General features: G+C 35.8%; 2 protein-coding genes across 15 annotated transcripts in view; one reads left to right on the top strand and one right to left on the bottom strand.

Moving 5' to 3' along the window:
* The window catches only part of LOC124155608 (protein hu-li tai shao), a 172,791-nt gene extending 162,708 nt beyond the window's left edge, over window positions 1-10,083 (top strand). For 12 of the 13 annotated variants that reach the window (XM_046529579.1, XM_046529586.1, XM_046529582.1 and 9 more), the window contains 2 exons: window positions 70-219; window positions 1,609-4,000. In XM_046529579.1, the coding sequence (XP_046385535.1) occupies window positions 70-195 (126 nt within the window). In that variant the 3' untranslated portion in view covers window positions 196-219; window positions 1,609-4,000. Of the gene's footprint in view, window positions 1-69; window positions 220-1,608; window positions 4,001-10,002 lie in introns of those variants that run through there. The other variant, XR_006864209.1, reaches the window with a different exon arrangement.
* Window positions 10,084-12,044: 1,961 nt separating this feature from the next.
* LOC124155607 (U4/U6.U5 small nuclear ribonucleoprotein 27 kDa protein) lies at window positions 12,045-14,243 on the bottom strand. Of its 2 annotated transcripts, none has more exons than XM_046529573.1 (4): window positions 14,146-14,243; window positions 13,680-13,829; window positions 13,447-13,580; window positions 12,045-13,105 (listed from the first exon to the last, which is right to left on the bottom strand). In XM_046529573.1, the coding sequence occupies exons 2-4, from the start codon at window positions 13,805-13,807 to the stop codon at window positions 12,909-12,911; spliced, it is 459 nt and encodes a 152-aa protein (XP_046385529.1). In that variant the 5' UTR covers window positions 13,808-13,829; window positions 14,146-14,243; the 3' UTR covers window positions 12,045-12,908. The 2 variants fall into 2 exon arrangements, with proteins under 2 accessions (XP_046385529.1, XP_046385530.1); XM_046529574.1 differs by lacking the exon at window positions 14,146-14,243 and adding an exon at window positions 13,963-13,981.
* Between the last annotated feature and the right edge of the window lie 1,383 nt (window positions 14,244-15,626).

Below are 15,626 nucleotides of genomic sequence, written 5' to 3'. Positions count from 1 at the left end.
CATTTCGTGAAAGCTCACATATGTGCTCAGTTTAATGTGTAAAATTAATGTTCTTGTCAATTTCTCCAGGGTTCTCCAACTAAAGATGTTTCAACGGAAGAATCTCCCAAGAAGGATAAGAAGAAAAAGAAAGGGTTGAGGACACCATCGTTCTTGAAGAAGAAGAAGGAGAAAAAGAAGGTTGCTGAAGCTTAGACAGATCAAGCAGATGTAATCGAGGTTGGTATTTTCTTTTAATTATCTTACGATTCTTTAACGCTTAATTATTTTAGTAGTAAACAGGGACTGTATGGTATATTAGGCAAACATCTTCTAACCTGCACTCCTATTGGTTGTATTATCTGCATATTGGTAGGGGTAGATGTGGGATGCCTTCAGCTATCCAATGCTGCCAATGGAGGATAATGGTTAGCCATCAGATTTTGTCCAAATTCAATTGCAAAAATAGCTTGTTGCTACTCAGCATATATTTTCAAGTTTTGAGATGGTTGAAGATTGGAAATAAATTGTAATTTTTTTAAATATTTTTAAAATTCGTTTTACGCAATGTCAAATAGTCCGTATGGACCTGTATATCAGCCCTCAAGATACTAGAAAAGAATTCTAGCAAAAGCCCCATAATATGGAACATTTGACCTGGTGCAAAACCCAAGAATTCATGCTGACAATGAGTGGGGAAATACTGAAATATTTCATTTTTGAAAATTTTTTAAAGTGTCTAGGAAGAGATATCCAATGAACTTTGGTGTTGAAGTCCTTCTTAGACCTAAAGTGTGAGAATTGTGGTCCATGAGTTAAATTTGTTGAATTTGTATCATCAGTTTGCCATTCAAATGCAGGGTTGTTAGAGATTGGAGAAATTGGAGAAAGTCCGGGAATATGAGATGGACAAGGCAAAAGTCTGGGAATCTTGTCTGCGACATCAGGGACAATTTATGTCACTTTGGGAGAATGTTCGGGAAAAGTTGTTGGCTGGCTGAAGGCTTGTGCCTTGTTGAATATTTGAATTTGAAAATACTTCCGTTTTATATAAAACCATTTTACTCTCTGTTTTAGGAAACTTTAATTTCTTATAACATTCAGCAAATTGTAGAGTCAAATTCATGTTTTACATGTCAGCTTCATGTGTCTTGATCGCAATGTAATCAACTCTGAGTAACCCAAGGAGGCGTTTGCTTGATGTATCACATATATTTGAAAATATTTATGAATTGACTTAAAATTGACATGTGTCAATTTTACAATTCACTGTTTTCATGTGTGTTCATTAAAAAAATATGTTTTCAAATGAATTTAATCATACTTTTAAAAAATATTCAAATTTACTGAAACTATTAGAAAGTTTCGTGTGGTGTTCGAAGGTGGAGCATGAAAAAATATAGGGAAATGAAGATTTTTGTCTGTAAAAAGTCAGGAACTATGAATTTGGGAATCTGGTAACAACCCTGAGTAGGAGCGAAATTCTCTTTGTGAAGACTGTTGTATCTCTTTCTCTCTCTCTTCTTCCTTTATGGTATCCTACATGGATGAAGCATTTTTTTTGTGATGAGTGGATTTTCTTTATTGTTACCATTCAGCAGGTTCTTAAATTTAATTTTATGTTTTCAGACTGCTAGGCTGCTAACCTTCACTACCGTGATCTCCGATCCAGCCTTCACCACCAATGATCACATTACAAGATGCTGCCAACATCCCCAGAAAAAGTTGAACAAGACTGCCAACTGTGTGCATAGTTCTGCTCGGCGATGTGAACGCGTACTGTGCGAGCACCATGTGTATTCCGGATTCATCCAATTCAGTGTATGCATGCACTCTCCTCCCTGCCGCTTGCTGTTTTGTGTAACCTGCAGACATGACTGAGAAGGATATGCCGGAATGAAACGGCTGATTATTATGTTTCTTCAGAGTCCAGTTTCATTCTATAGTGGAAGTTATTCAATGACTGTCCTCAATCACATATTTACCGAATTGTTTGCCGAAAGCAAGGAACAAGTAGGTTGTTATCATTTTTAATGATTTGACTTGTTCAATCTTCTTTTACTTTTTATATACCATTTTTGTGAACTTATGTATAGATAGCTTTTTGACTACTGTGAATATAATGACCATAACATTAGTGGTTTGACCAGGAAAAAAAAAAACATTTTGATGCTGAAAGATTTTATGTATAAAATTTTGCGAATGTGCCCTACTTGATTACTGACGCTGTATGATATTTCCAAAGTAGGTTAATAATGTGCAAAGGGGTTATCTTCAAAGCTCTTGCCAGACAAACATCTTCTGTTTGATTAAAAATTCTGTAGCACTTTTCGTGCAGTTTTTTTAACAATAGGTTTTTAAAATGTTTTTGTCATGTTTAAGGTATCTGTGCCTTGTGCAGGCAGCAGCTTTGTTGTTGCTCTTTTGAGGCTGGGTGGGTGGTGGGTGGGTCAAGGCGGAGGGTGATATCGTGTTGGGGGGCTTTGAGGAAGCTTATTTGCCAATGAATGTTCGCTGATATGGCAGCCACTCAAAAGGAAAAAAAAGAAGTTCATATTTTGGTGCACAAACTACATGGGGTTTATTCCCATTTCCAATTCCTTATTATTGAAAAGGACAAGCTTTTTAAGCTGCTGGGAATGGAATCTTATCATTTTAAAACAAAACTGTGCAATTTTTAGACATTGGTGCTTCAGTACCATTTTTAATTCAATAAAGTGCAAATGAAATGAATAGGTCACTGAAAGTTGATTTTAGGAGCTCACTCCAATTGCTCGATAGCTCTCCTCTGGAAGGTGATTGTGCATTATGAGGTCTTTTAAAAGATTGAATTGAGGATTATCATCATTATTTCCTGCTTTTAACATAAGTGTTCATGCTCTTCATTAGGTATAGTTAGTGTAATTTGGAAATCAAAATACCTCTTCGGGTATTTTCCATATTAATCTTATATTTGCTCTTTGAGAAGTTAAAGAAATAATGTATAGAAAGGATCAATTGCTTTATACTTTAATGTGGATGAGTGAGTGGCATGAGTGCATGTAGACTTCAAAAAGTATGAATTGTAATGCAAGAAGAGTGTTTCCTGCAAATAGTGGTGATTTTATTACATTGGCTTAAGTGTCTTAAATTAATTGTGCTTTGTTGCTACTGAAACTTTTATGGTGTCTATTTTATGAAACGGTGGGAAAAACCTCCCAATCGTGTCCAGGGCCATTAAAAGGCTGATTGGAACTTCCTCGAAGAGACAGTTGTATGCCTATTTCTAGTGAATTCTTGCAGATTTTATGATTGATTCTAAGTGAAGAACAATACACTGGGTTGTAAAGTAGTGGCAATATTGGAGCTTTAGTGGGAAAAGTAGGCGTTGAACTTTAGTTCGTATGGTACCTAATCTTCTTTCTATTTCAAAGTGTGTGCACATGCATTCAGAATCCCAGATGTGCCTGCTTTTTTTTATATTCTCCCTCTTTCCTGATTTTAATTGTTATTCTGATTGGTCCAGTCACTTGCTTTCATAATCATTCTCATGAACTCACCAATTATCCATTTGTGATCCTCTAATCTGCATGAAATTAATGAAATGAGTAGCCGAAATTCATTTGCACTGACAATTGTGGTGTTTAATGATTGCATTCTATTGTTTCATCCATGAAGAAATGATGGAATGACTCATTGTGTTTTTGATCCAATTCTCTCTCCTATCCATTCTTGTAAAATTAGGTGAGAAAATTATTTTATGAAATAACCTCATGAAGTTAGCAAACAAGAATGACATAGGGATGAATAATAGGTTTCAGTAACTATCAAAGTGTTGTTGAAAAGATATTAATTGTATATTGTATATTTTTAACGTGTGACTATTTGGAAGTTGTGATTGAAAAAATCTTTTGTATCATAAACTATGTTTTTGCTGTTCAGGATCCAATCATGTTCATTTTTCGCTTGCCATACGGTGAGTGAGAGCTATAAAAATGCCCCAAGAGGATAATAATAAACTGGAAAATCAGTTTTAACATTACTTCTGTGTAAATTATGCTTGGTAGAATGTGCCTTAATAAGCTTGATGAATGTGCATTTAAGAGATTCTGCATTGGAATGCTAAAATGATTAAATCCTGTCTTGCAGTAGAATATTACAGTGCATCTTCTAATTCATGAAATCTTGATATTTGATTTCATTACTCGTATGATATGCTTAAAGATATGCATTTTCATTTTGAAGGGATTCATTCAGTCTCAATAATTGTTTTTTTTCAGTTTATTTCAAAATTGGAAATTAAAGACACTTGCTTTATGCTGAAAATGCTCTGTAATTAAATTTTACAGTATACCATTAATCACGGAATATTTTCATACTCATCTCTAATTACTGGTAAAATAATGTATAATATATTCCCCTGAGAAAATTAAAATATTTAAGAACTATCACACAATCCCATCAATTCCAAGATGGGTTCATTCACCTCTTTTATGGGCTTTAATTTCAGTGAATATAATTTAGAAAAATAATATTCTAGACTGCCTTATTATGATAACATTAAGTAATATTGTGAGTCAAAAGATGAACAACAATTTAGCAAAATTTGCTGTGTGATGATTTTTTTTCCCAGAAAATTGTTATGCTGAAGAATTTTTGGGTGATGAGGTACATAGATGGCTGCTTAAATTTTTATGTAGGAGTTACTCAATGTCATCAGGGCTTCTCTTGCTGGTTTGACAGTTCAGCTATTACACTACAACATTGGTGTCAGTCCAAAGCTGATTGGTCAATTCATATGATGATGGCATTTAATACTTTGCTTAGGTGGAACTTGATGACACCATTGAAGTTTTTTATTCTTGTTAGCTGGATTTCAATGACCTCTTTCACCATCTTACCTCAGAAACTGCTGGTATGACAAAATAATTTGATCCTTTACCACTTGATGCCTTAGGGTTATAGGATAGGGTGGTAAAAGAGGCCATAGAAATCAGTCTAACAGGAAATGACTTCAATTGTAACACCTGACGGTTCCAGCTGAGCGAAGTGTGGAACACAATAAAATGAATTATCCAATCAACTGCGGACTGGCACCTGGGCAGCCAGACTCTATAAATGGCATGAGAAGCCCTAATGTAGACAGCTAACCCTTCCATCAAAGTGTCAGCAGCCATATACTTCATCACCGAGATGGAAGCTTGAGAACTCTTCACCATAAATTTTGCATTTTGTGTATTTATCGTGGAAGGAAGTAAACTACCAATCGCAATAACCTCATGCTTAAGCCGAAAAAGGCAGGCTTTGTAACTCTCATATACATAGCAATTGTTTGAGCTAACAGCTTCTTATGTGGTTGATTAATCATTTTCTTACTCTCTTATTCTATTATTACTGAAATTTGGTTTGGATAGTTGAGAATTCACCCCAGGCAAGGCACACGCACTGGTGTGAATCTAAATTGTTCAAGGTTGAGGGAAGCAAATTTATTTCCCTGGGTTTCCTCACATCAAGGACGTCCAAGTGGCCTGAGGCTTTTTCTGGAATTTTAACCTAGAACACAAATCAGTAGCCAAATGCAATACACATGGCAGACTACCACAACACCTGAATTAATTTATTTGTACTCAACTATTTAGCTAATTTCAAAATAAGTGAATAGTTAATGTGAGTAATTTTTAATAGCACTTACCGAAGACATTTGATCTAATATCTATATTTTATGTGGTATTACAGATTTTAAACAGTGAAAAAAGCATAGATTCATAATTCTCCTAAGATTGTCATGGTATAGTTAGGTGAGTGAATGTTTAAACATTTCTGGTCACTTGACTGCATCGTAACTGTAAGTGGCATACATATATGTACAGTTGTCAAGGAGTACATTTGGTGAGGGGCTATTTGTGAATTGGAAGGAAAGGTGGCCTCTGCTCACCCACATTCCCCTTTACATTTTTCTCCAGTATCCATTCTTGATTTCCATGACTAACTGAAGATAAGCCACTGAAAAAGTTGCTTGTTCCAGTAACTTCACCTTGGATTCAAAGTTATATTTGTTAAAAGTGAATGAATTCCATTTACTATGTGAGAGCTATGCTCCAGCACAAGCATATGACTTGCGCTAGAAAATCTCCATTCGGTATACATGTGAGTTAAACAGCAACACTTGGAAATATGAGTTGCTCAAATGGTTGAGTGGAACCAGTAACTCTCTTCATGATGGAGAGAAATGTTTAGAAGCATCATCGTATGTTGGTGAGCATGGATCCATTATTCATTTTTAGATATGAAAATGAATTTAAAATGAAATGCAAAATCGCCTTTGATTGTAATTTGGTTTTTGCCTTGGGAAAGAGGAATTGCAAAGGTCCTGAAATCATAATGAATGCACACACTACCCAAAGAGATCCAATTGACTTAGGTAGTTTTTTAATGCTGGTAGTAGTATTATAATTGATTTACAGTGTACCTCGATGCAATAGGTCATTTTGCTCTATGCCTTTCTCATTGTTACTTATTCTACTTTTACCAGCATTTTATATATTATGCATTCTTTCTTATTCACTAATGTGATAGTGTTGGTGTTTTCCACAAAATGAAGGAAATAACTTGTCTATGTATTTGTGAATCAGTGAATGAGGCAGAGTTTGTTTTTTAAGAGTGGATGTCTTTCTTCCACTCCTCCTCTGCTACTAAGTTAAGTTTGGTCTAAAGGCCCTGAGGTGGAACCCACTCTGATACTGCAATTCAGTGCTTCTTCAGCAGCTGCATCAGGGTACTGGTTGCCCTGGATTCTCATGTGCTTAAGGATCCTTACAACAGAGTCATTCGCACCATTGCCATCAAGATTTGACATTGAGGACTGGGTATCGTGGACGCTTGTTATAGATGTAATAATTTTTTTGCATTTGGTAGTAATTTTATACCAAGTATACAAGAGAGGAACTGCATAATTATCAGGAGAGGCTTTTTGGAAGTACCTAAGACATTCACAGAGAATATGTACCGATAGACCTAACTCATGCTTTTAACACGTTGCGTACGGATGGCGAGAATTCTCGTCATTTTTTTCCCGAACGTTCCGGATGGATGACATAGAGTCTCATCATTTAGGCGCGTCAACTTAAACAATTTAAAGCGTACAATACATATTCATTAGTACATTTTCAGTTGTTGTTCTTTATTCACAATGAATTGATGCATCATAACGTTTGATTGGGTAAAGTTATATTCTAAACATTAGCTTTTTAACCATGTTTAAACCAAAGGCATCTAATAGGCACATATTTCCAATCTCAACACCTCCACCCAGAATCGGTGTTCCTAGGAATTAAAATACCCCGGTACGCAATGTGTTAAGAAACCTCTACACTATGGAAACTGTTTCTCATTTCTATCACTGCAATCATGCTTAATTCACACTGTATGTACCATAGCCACCACAGTGCAAACCCACTGCCAATTAGTAATACCCTTCATAGTACATAGTTTCAGAAGGCGACGTTTAAGTATTATGGACCATTCCCATGGGAGTGGGAGCTATATGAGTTTCCTTACTTTTTTCTGATATATGGATGGGAGGTGTCATATTATTGCTGACATAAGACAGGAAGGATTAATCCTAAAGTGCAGAAAGGAGGACTGGTTGAGTATAGGGTAGGTAATCATATATACAGAATGCTTAGGTATGTATAGTTATTCTTACCAATAAATACCGCTTTAACTCCTACAGTGCCTTTATGGTTACAGTAATTTAAAGGCATTCCGATTAAATTGGCATTTAGGTGTTACAATTGGACATTTAAATCCGGTGGCTAAACATTAATAGAGTAAATTACCACTATGCTAATTAATGTAATGTACTTAAATGTGTAGTATGATTTTAAAACTCACGTCATTTTGCTCAAAAACGTTTCAAAAGTAGCTTAAATTATATAGTGGCATTTATGTAAAGCAAGTAAAAGCAATCAATAAATCCTCATGTACTAAAATGGGGGAGAGGAGATTTTTGAAAAATTTTTATCTGTTTTTGGTGAGAGGTCAAAATGGTCGAAAATGTTTGAGAAAGGCGTGGCAATTTGGCCGAAAGGGTACTGATTTAGTGGCTTGCAGTGAGAGCAATTACTGTTGCAAGGAAGTAAATTCTCACTCCAAAATAACATGTTCAACTGGTTGGTTGTTGAAAGGCATTTTCAAATTGTAAGCTGCTTAGACTAATGGAAAAGCATCTATGAAAAACACAAGAGGCTGAGATTCAAATGCAGTTATACCAGCTTAAAGAAATAGCACTCTGGTAATATAACGCTATCTGGTCGAGTAGAGGGTAGGTAGTAGTATACAGAATGCTCAGGTAATGTATAGAGTAATGCTTATTAATAATAACTTTTGGATCTAGAAGGCTTGCACAAGGAAAGTCATTGAACTGGAGTTAATTTACACTGCATGAAATTTAAAGTGGACCATCCACAGCATTTGTGAGCTATACTTGGCCTAATTCTTGTAACTCTGATTGATCTTATAAAGAAGTAAAAATTGTCAATTGGTATTAAAGGTCTATGAGTACATTGTCATGCCTATATAAAGGGTCATTCGAATCACAAAGTTCTTTGATGGGCCAATCTTAAACATACTTAGGGGCCTTGTTTTTTTAGTTTTTTTTTCTAATTCCTTAATTATATGAATTATGTAACATAGTTCATAAATTAGTTGTAGAATTCATTCTTCCAAGAAAACTCTACTTTCATTTCATCGGGTCACATGTTGGTGTCTCTTAACGCAAAGTAGTAGTTTAGTTTGTGCCATTGTACTTTCAGTGGACCTCAAATTCCTTGCTCACAATGCTTCACAAAACTATATAAATTTCATCTTTCTGTGTTTGACTTTTATGGCATATTCCTTCACAACTTATATAACACATCCATAAAAGCTAACCCAGCCCACTGTTTAATAAATGCAAGATCATTCGCAATCCTCACTCATTTGCATCATTCCTCCCACATCTCCTCGACTAACTCCTCTGCGTACGCATAGAACAGAATGGAGGAAAAAGGATAGTCTTGATTTTCACATCTGCCAGTGTTTGCCCACTCTGATTCTCCATCAGCTACTCTCACCGGCATTCTCAGCTATGCAGATTAGTCGGGACACCTAATTCTCCACTCTATATCTATTTCTTAAAATTGGCCATTAACTTCACCCATCCACTCTGTTAGATGCATTTCAAAACCCACAAAACATCACATAATTACTTATTTTGGTTATGTACCAGGTTCCATTCCACAATGATACTCATTACTGTTATCACATTGCTGGTTGAATTTCTCTACCTGAAACCAAATTATCGATCAAATAATTGTTTGTCCTCATCTCCTTTTGTTGATTTATGACCCAAAGAACCACTTTCCCAGCATGCAGTAATAGGCTAATAGACCTAAATTCTAGTTTTTTTGTAGCAGAATGAGAACTGTCTTCACTACGTATCCAATGAACTAGATGGAAAAAAACCTTTTCCTACCAGCATTCCAAAAATTCAGAAGAGGAGATGGAATATTTTTTATGCCCCTAATCTTTCCAAAATTCATATCCCAGACCTGGACTCTTGTTTCTACCAGAAATCTTAAGTCCAACACTTATGATTCTAATATCTCTGCCTTGTTCCTGCTGTCATACAGATCCTCCACTTATTCCTCCCACCTGTTCTGCATTCATTCTTTTTCTGAATACATCCTTCCATTCTTAGCCTTAACTTTTGTTATGGCCTGCCCTCTTTTCCTCATCATAAAGGCTTCACTAATCCATACAGTCCTTCTGAAACTTTTCCATTTTTTCACAAAGCCTTTTCCACCAAGCCTCTCTTCCCCTCTAGGTTTCCTGCCGTCAGTGGAGGATCTCTGAGGGGGAGGGGGGACAAAGAGAGCCCTCCTCTCATAGGGTCGAAATATAAACTACCTACCTAGATGAAATCAAAATTTTTGGAGGTAACCACTTTCCACAAAAATATTTAGTCATTTTTTTGGTAAATTTACTCACTGTTACTCACTGTAGGTTAATAATGTGCAAAGGGGTTATCTTCAAAGCTCTTGCCAGACAAACATCTTCTGTTCGATTAAAAATTCTGTAGCACTTTTCGTGCAGTTTTTTTAACAATAGGTTTTTAAAATGTTTTTGTCATAGTGCATATTTGTCTGTTAGTGCATATTTTTGCTTATTATTAACTTCGTGCTTATGTATTTGTATTTTTTGTCAAAAAATTAGCCTGAAACAGCCATTTTGAGGCTAAAAAAATCCCAAATTTCCTGAACCCCCTTCAGCTGGGAGGAATTCCCCTGACTCCCACTGCAAACTAAATTGCCCCCCGCCCCTCTTGGTTTTAACCCAGATCTGCCACTGCCTAACCATAATCTACATTAAAGTTATTAACTTATACATTCTTTTGCCTGGCTCAGAGTCCACATACACACATGTACTTTCACTTCCGTCTAATCTCCATTTTCTTTACCATTTCCTCAAAAATATTTTATCCTTCATCTCTCTCTGTATCCAATTGACTTTTCTTCTGCTTTGGCTATTACTGTTTTACTACTCTCCCACTCATTCACTATATTCCGCATGTTTTCTATACCCCAAATACTATTCTCCACTGATTCCTGATGTTCCACTCTCTTTGTACCCATCTGAGCATAAATGTAGGTTCCACCAGTGGCTTAACTAGTAATATGCTTTGGGGGGATGGGATGGCCTTGGGTGGCGACCCCCCCAGGCAACTGGGGTTTGGGAAAATTTTTGAGAAATGGCACACCTGGAAATATATTGTACAACATTGTGGCACTAAAAATTTAACTTCAAGCAGATGCAATTTTTAAACGTCAAAACTAGATAATAGTTTTGAATATATTTTTTACTTCTCTGAAGGTTTAGGTGGGGATCTATCCCCTAATTCCCCCATAGTTACACCATTGGGTTCCATCATGTACTTGGCCCCTCTGATAATATTGTAGTGTTTTAAACCATGTGACACATTTCATAAGGACTAAATTGTGATCTGAGTCCACATCCCCAAGAAGAATCTGTTTTTCACCCTATTGGTCTTATTTTACTACGTACATATATCACTACCTATCCTGCAGGCTACTATATTCAAGGATTCCCATTTCCCCCAATGCTGTGGGCAAACTCCCCTACTAGGGGGCCACATTTTTGTTGGGATGGTATCTTAAATTCCTATAAGCCCTAGAGGCAGTAACACATTTTATTCTCAGAGACTTTTGTGCCATATTTGTTGGTGTTGAAGCAGAGGGATATCCTTCTCTGTCTTTACTTCCTCGTCTGTGGAAGGAGCCGGATAAGCAGTTGCCTATATGATGGTCCTTTGTGATAAATATTATTTATATCGACAGGGGTGAGGTTCTTTCATCACAGTAGTATTTCGTAAAGTTGTGAGGGAAGACAGCATCATGTGGACAGACTCAAAGACGATATGGATCCTGGAAGAGTCCTGCATTAAAAGAATTGTGTCGGACAGGAAGGGGGAGTCCTACATGAATAGGAATTGGTGCTCTGATGGGGAAGTCAAAACTAATATGACTCCTGTGATACAACAATCACTATGAACTATCTCTGTCGAAAATAAAAAAAAATGAACAACCCCATTGTTTTACTGACTTTGCACCAACGTTCTGAATAAATTCTAGTATTTTTATAACTGATATTAAGTATACAATGCCTTTAATTATTAAAGTCTTTGCAGAAGAAGGTTTGATATTCAGGTGAGAATAATGAATTAAAGGTGGTGAAAAATCTGCATTCAATTCACAACTTGTGCTTGAGTAGCCATCTCTGAATCCATGACCATATTTATTTTCTAAAGCTTTTGACCCAATTTACTCTCTTCATGCATGTGTACTTCATGTGGGCACTAGGAATTTGCTTTACATGAAAAATTGCTGGTACACATTTCGTTAGAACCACAAGCATAATTTAGACGAATTAGAACTGTTTCCTGAAAACAGTTTCTACTTCAAACAAGTCACTAAATCTGAAAAATGCATCTTAAATGGGGTAAAGAGTAGTTTAATGAAAAAGATTTGTAACTAAATTGAGAAGTTTTATTGAGAACTTCTAGAGTAACATAACTGTTTATAGGTGAACCAATCAAGGATGGTTGCACTGATTAATTGAAGAACATGTAAAATAGGAGTTTTAGAACAATTTTTGCACGTATGTACACTTATGTTGGGAGAGAAAAACAGCCCTGTACAAAATCACTACCAAATTTATGAAACACTTTAGATAACACTGTGAAAATGATCCCTGGATATTTGTAAGAGGTATTGCAGGCAGGCAAAAATTAACTCTTGTTTCAGAACCTGATTAACATTTTCACTCAGAATAGCAATCAGAGTTAAATCTACCCGTCACTGCTTTGCATGTATAAAAATTATGGTGGCAACTGTTTTAATTACCTGATGTAAGGGCCCTGAGTTTCAATTCGGGAAAAATTAACAGTTTTAATGACTTAAGATGATCTCATCGGCATAACAATTTTAAAATAAGCCTCATGTCACTTCTTCTTTGTAGAAAATTATATAAATTTAAAAAATTGAAACAAAAAACTACAGCACTTTACATCCTGATTGGTATGTAGAAGATGAGTATCACATGAATAGCTCATCAAAAATGAAATGCAAGCCAAAAAATCATAACATAATGATGCCAGAAAGAGCTCTTATGCAATATGATAACACATTTAACACTTGGGTGAATAACTGCCTAATCCCACTCCTATTATTTTGATCAGAACTGTTCAATTCATGGCTCCTAAATACTTATAAAATACTCTGAAAAGCATAAATTGTTGAACAAGTTACTGCAGAACATTACTCCTGAGTTAAACACCGGTCATTTAGCAGCGATAAACAAAATAACAAACAGTATCACTAATGTATAATAAATTACGCCACGAAGTCCAGAGGCCTGTTGAAACCTCCTTTACGGTTCATGTATTGTCTATATTTCCTTTTTAATATGACATGAACTGTTCCCACTTCAGTATTATTCACTTTTTTTCCTTTTGTAGTGTCAAAAGCACAGAAGCCCATCATCTTCATCATTTCCTGTTCCTCAGGGGACTTTCCTTCTAAATCTTGGGCTGAAATGCACATTTTAATCAAGTAAGTAATGATCAGACATAGGATACAATAAGAAAACACTCTTTACTTCTCTAACTACTGACTCAAGACAATAATGGAAATTGCAAAAATTTACTTTTAACCACAATCAAATCGTTATAAGCGTTCGGAGATACCCCCAACATTCCCCCAAGAACCGGGTTATTTTTCTCTAAATTGCAGAGGGTGGTAAACATTACCTCCATTATTAAGAAATAGGTACTAATATGATCACGATATATACAAATTTAAGGAGTATTAATGACAGCTGCCAAGATGTCTACATACTGTAGGCAATAAATGAAACACGACAAACATGTACCTGATATTGAAGGTCGCTCAGCCAGGTGAGAGGACGAACGTTTGCTTCCGTCTCTTCCTCGAGATGTAGACCTCGATCTTGATCGGGACCATGACCTCCTGTGTCTTCCACCGCTATCGTTTCGGTCAGCTGATCTGAATGCAAATGAAAAATTGTCATTTGTCAGAAGTGTAAGTTAAGGCTACTACTCACAATCTACTTCAACATGAATCAACGAAATTAATCATTAATACCTTCTTCTTCTGTCTCTGTCCCGCGAGCGATCCCGAGATCTTTCACGAGACCGTCGTCTTCGACGATCTCGCTCCCGTGACTTACTGCGTCGACGCCGACTTGGAGAAGGCGATCTGCTGTATCCCATTTATCTATACTTGAACCTCAACCTGCAAGGACGACACAACGAATTACAAATATGGTAAGGCAAAATATTGCACATCTTTATAAACAGAGTCAACGAAAAATAAACGCGAACACCATAGACTTGAAAGAATGTTTTTTCGTAAAAATGATACTTTCCAGATGAATGACAACCATCTTTGTTTTCATTTCAAGGATAGGATAAATTATGACTTATGTTCCCTTTAAGGACCAGCATGGCCGTTAAGCTACATTAACCACAAAAAGTAACATAATAAAATAAAAAAATATTTAGTTTTTAATTTTAGTGGCCTAAAAATCCTAAAAAATGCACATTTTTACCTTGAAGAGGTCCTCTAACGATCGGGGCGCTTATATTTATTCTACTGCTGCTATACCAATATAGGTGGCAGTGAAGTATTGGACGAATTAGAAAATCGTTTCGTAAAATTCGCTACTAAGCGCCAAACTCGCAAACACGAATATTAGAATTCGCAAAATGAAATGCGATTCAAAGTTGTAAATGTACTTTCGTATTGCAAAACTTTCATCCATAAGTGGTTGTGTGAGGAGTTTTGGAAAGCTGGTGAAAATTATAACGTGGAGCGTAAGTATTATTACGCCCATTTTTACTCTACGTGAAGCTACCTCTTCTGTTTTCTCTTGTTGTGTAAGTTTACAAATGTTAAATATGCTGGGAATTCAGTGTTGAAAACTATAAATAACGGCAGTGATTAGCGTGAAAGTAATCTGAGAACTGAGATCGCTAATGAGCTTCTTCATTTCAATGAAAGAAACAGTTTTATTTTAATCTTCGGTTTTCATCAAAGCAATTTGTACGTCAGTTCTCCAATTCCTTTTGTACGTAGGCATCTTATTCCTCGTATAGGTTCTTATTTCCACCTCTATGGTGTCATAATTTTCCCTCATTAAGTGTAAATCTATAGTGGGAATACATATAATATTTGTCATAATCATCATAAGTCGTAAATCTTGAGATTGATTTGACGCAGCTCTCATTCCTCTTCCCTAACTGCTTGCCTTTTCATATTGACGTATTTCTTCTCTTTTACTTTATTCTATGTGATCAACATAAAGGATATTATTGTTAATAATAATGTATTTTCTGTGAGTGGAAATCTGCACACCATTATTACTACATGTCTTAACGACTACAATGCAACAAAAGAAGAAGATGCTCTTTGAAAAAAAACAAATAACCGACTTCCCAACTGAAAACAAACGTTCAATTAATGAATATAGGTAAATATAGATAATTGTTGATTTTGGACACACTATTAACACCCTTATGGTAGCACATCAAATGTTAAACTGATTTCCAGTTTCTTTAAATAGGACTTTGATTTCATTGACTAAATTTAGTTACTGCAAAAGCAATATACGGCCTAGTATTGTTTGATTCTTACAGAAATCTTCCTACTGCACTCCCATGAACCCTTTCATCACACCTTTGATCGTTATCTACATTACTCTCCTCAACTATAGGCACAGGGGTGGGATATGACTTGCAATCTTGCATTCCACGCTCCAATAATAACTTATTCACAAACATGCTTTGGGACAATGACACACTATTGTCCTTCTCTCTAATCTGAAATGAAAAATTTTTGTGGCCTTTCCTAGATCTCAAATTTTTTAATGACTAGCTAATTGGCATTTGAAGTCAGCAACCATGTGCATTGCATCAACAACCTATAAGTCGTCAACGTACAACGATACTAAAATTGATGAATTTACAAATACACACGAATCACTCTTTCATATTCTGAAACCTAGCTTACACAGAATTTTATCTGCACATA

Source organism: Ischnura elegans, chromosome 3, assembly GCF_921293095.1.
Source record: "Ischnura elegans chromosome 3, ioIscEleg1.1, whole genome shotgun sequence".
Taxonomy (NCBI): Eukaryota; Metazoa; Arthropoda; class Insecta; order Odonata; family Coenagrionidae; genus Ischnura; species Ischnura elegans.
The sequence above is the reverse complement of the archived record's forward strand: the minus strand, read 5'-3'. Positions and strand labels throughout refer to the sequence as shown.

Coding starts and splice junctions, on each gene's coding strand:
- LOC124155607 (XM_046529573.1), bottom strand. CDS start 13,807: ATGGGATACAGCAGATCGCCTTCTCCAAGTCGGCGTCGACGCAGTAAG. Junction 13,581..13,679: donor GACAGAGACAGAAGAAGAAG/GTATTAATGATT, acceptor ATTTGCATTCAG/ATCAGCTGACCGAAACGATA. Junction 13,106..13,446: donor TGAGCGACCTTCAATATCAG/GTACATGTTTGT, acceptor TGTGCATTTCAG/CCCAAGATTTAGAAGGAAAG.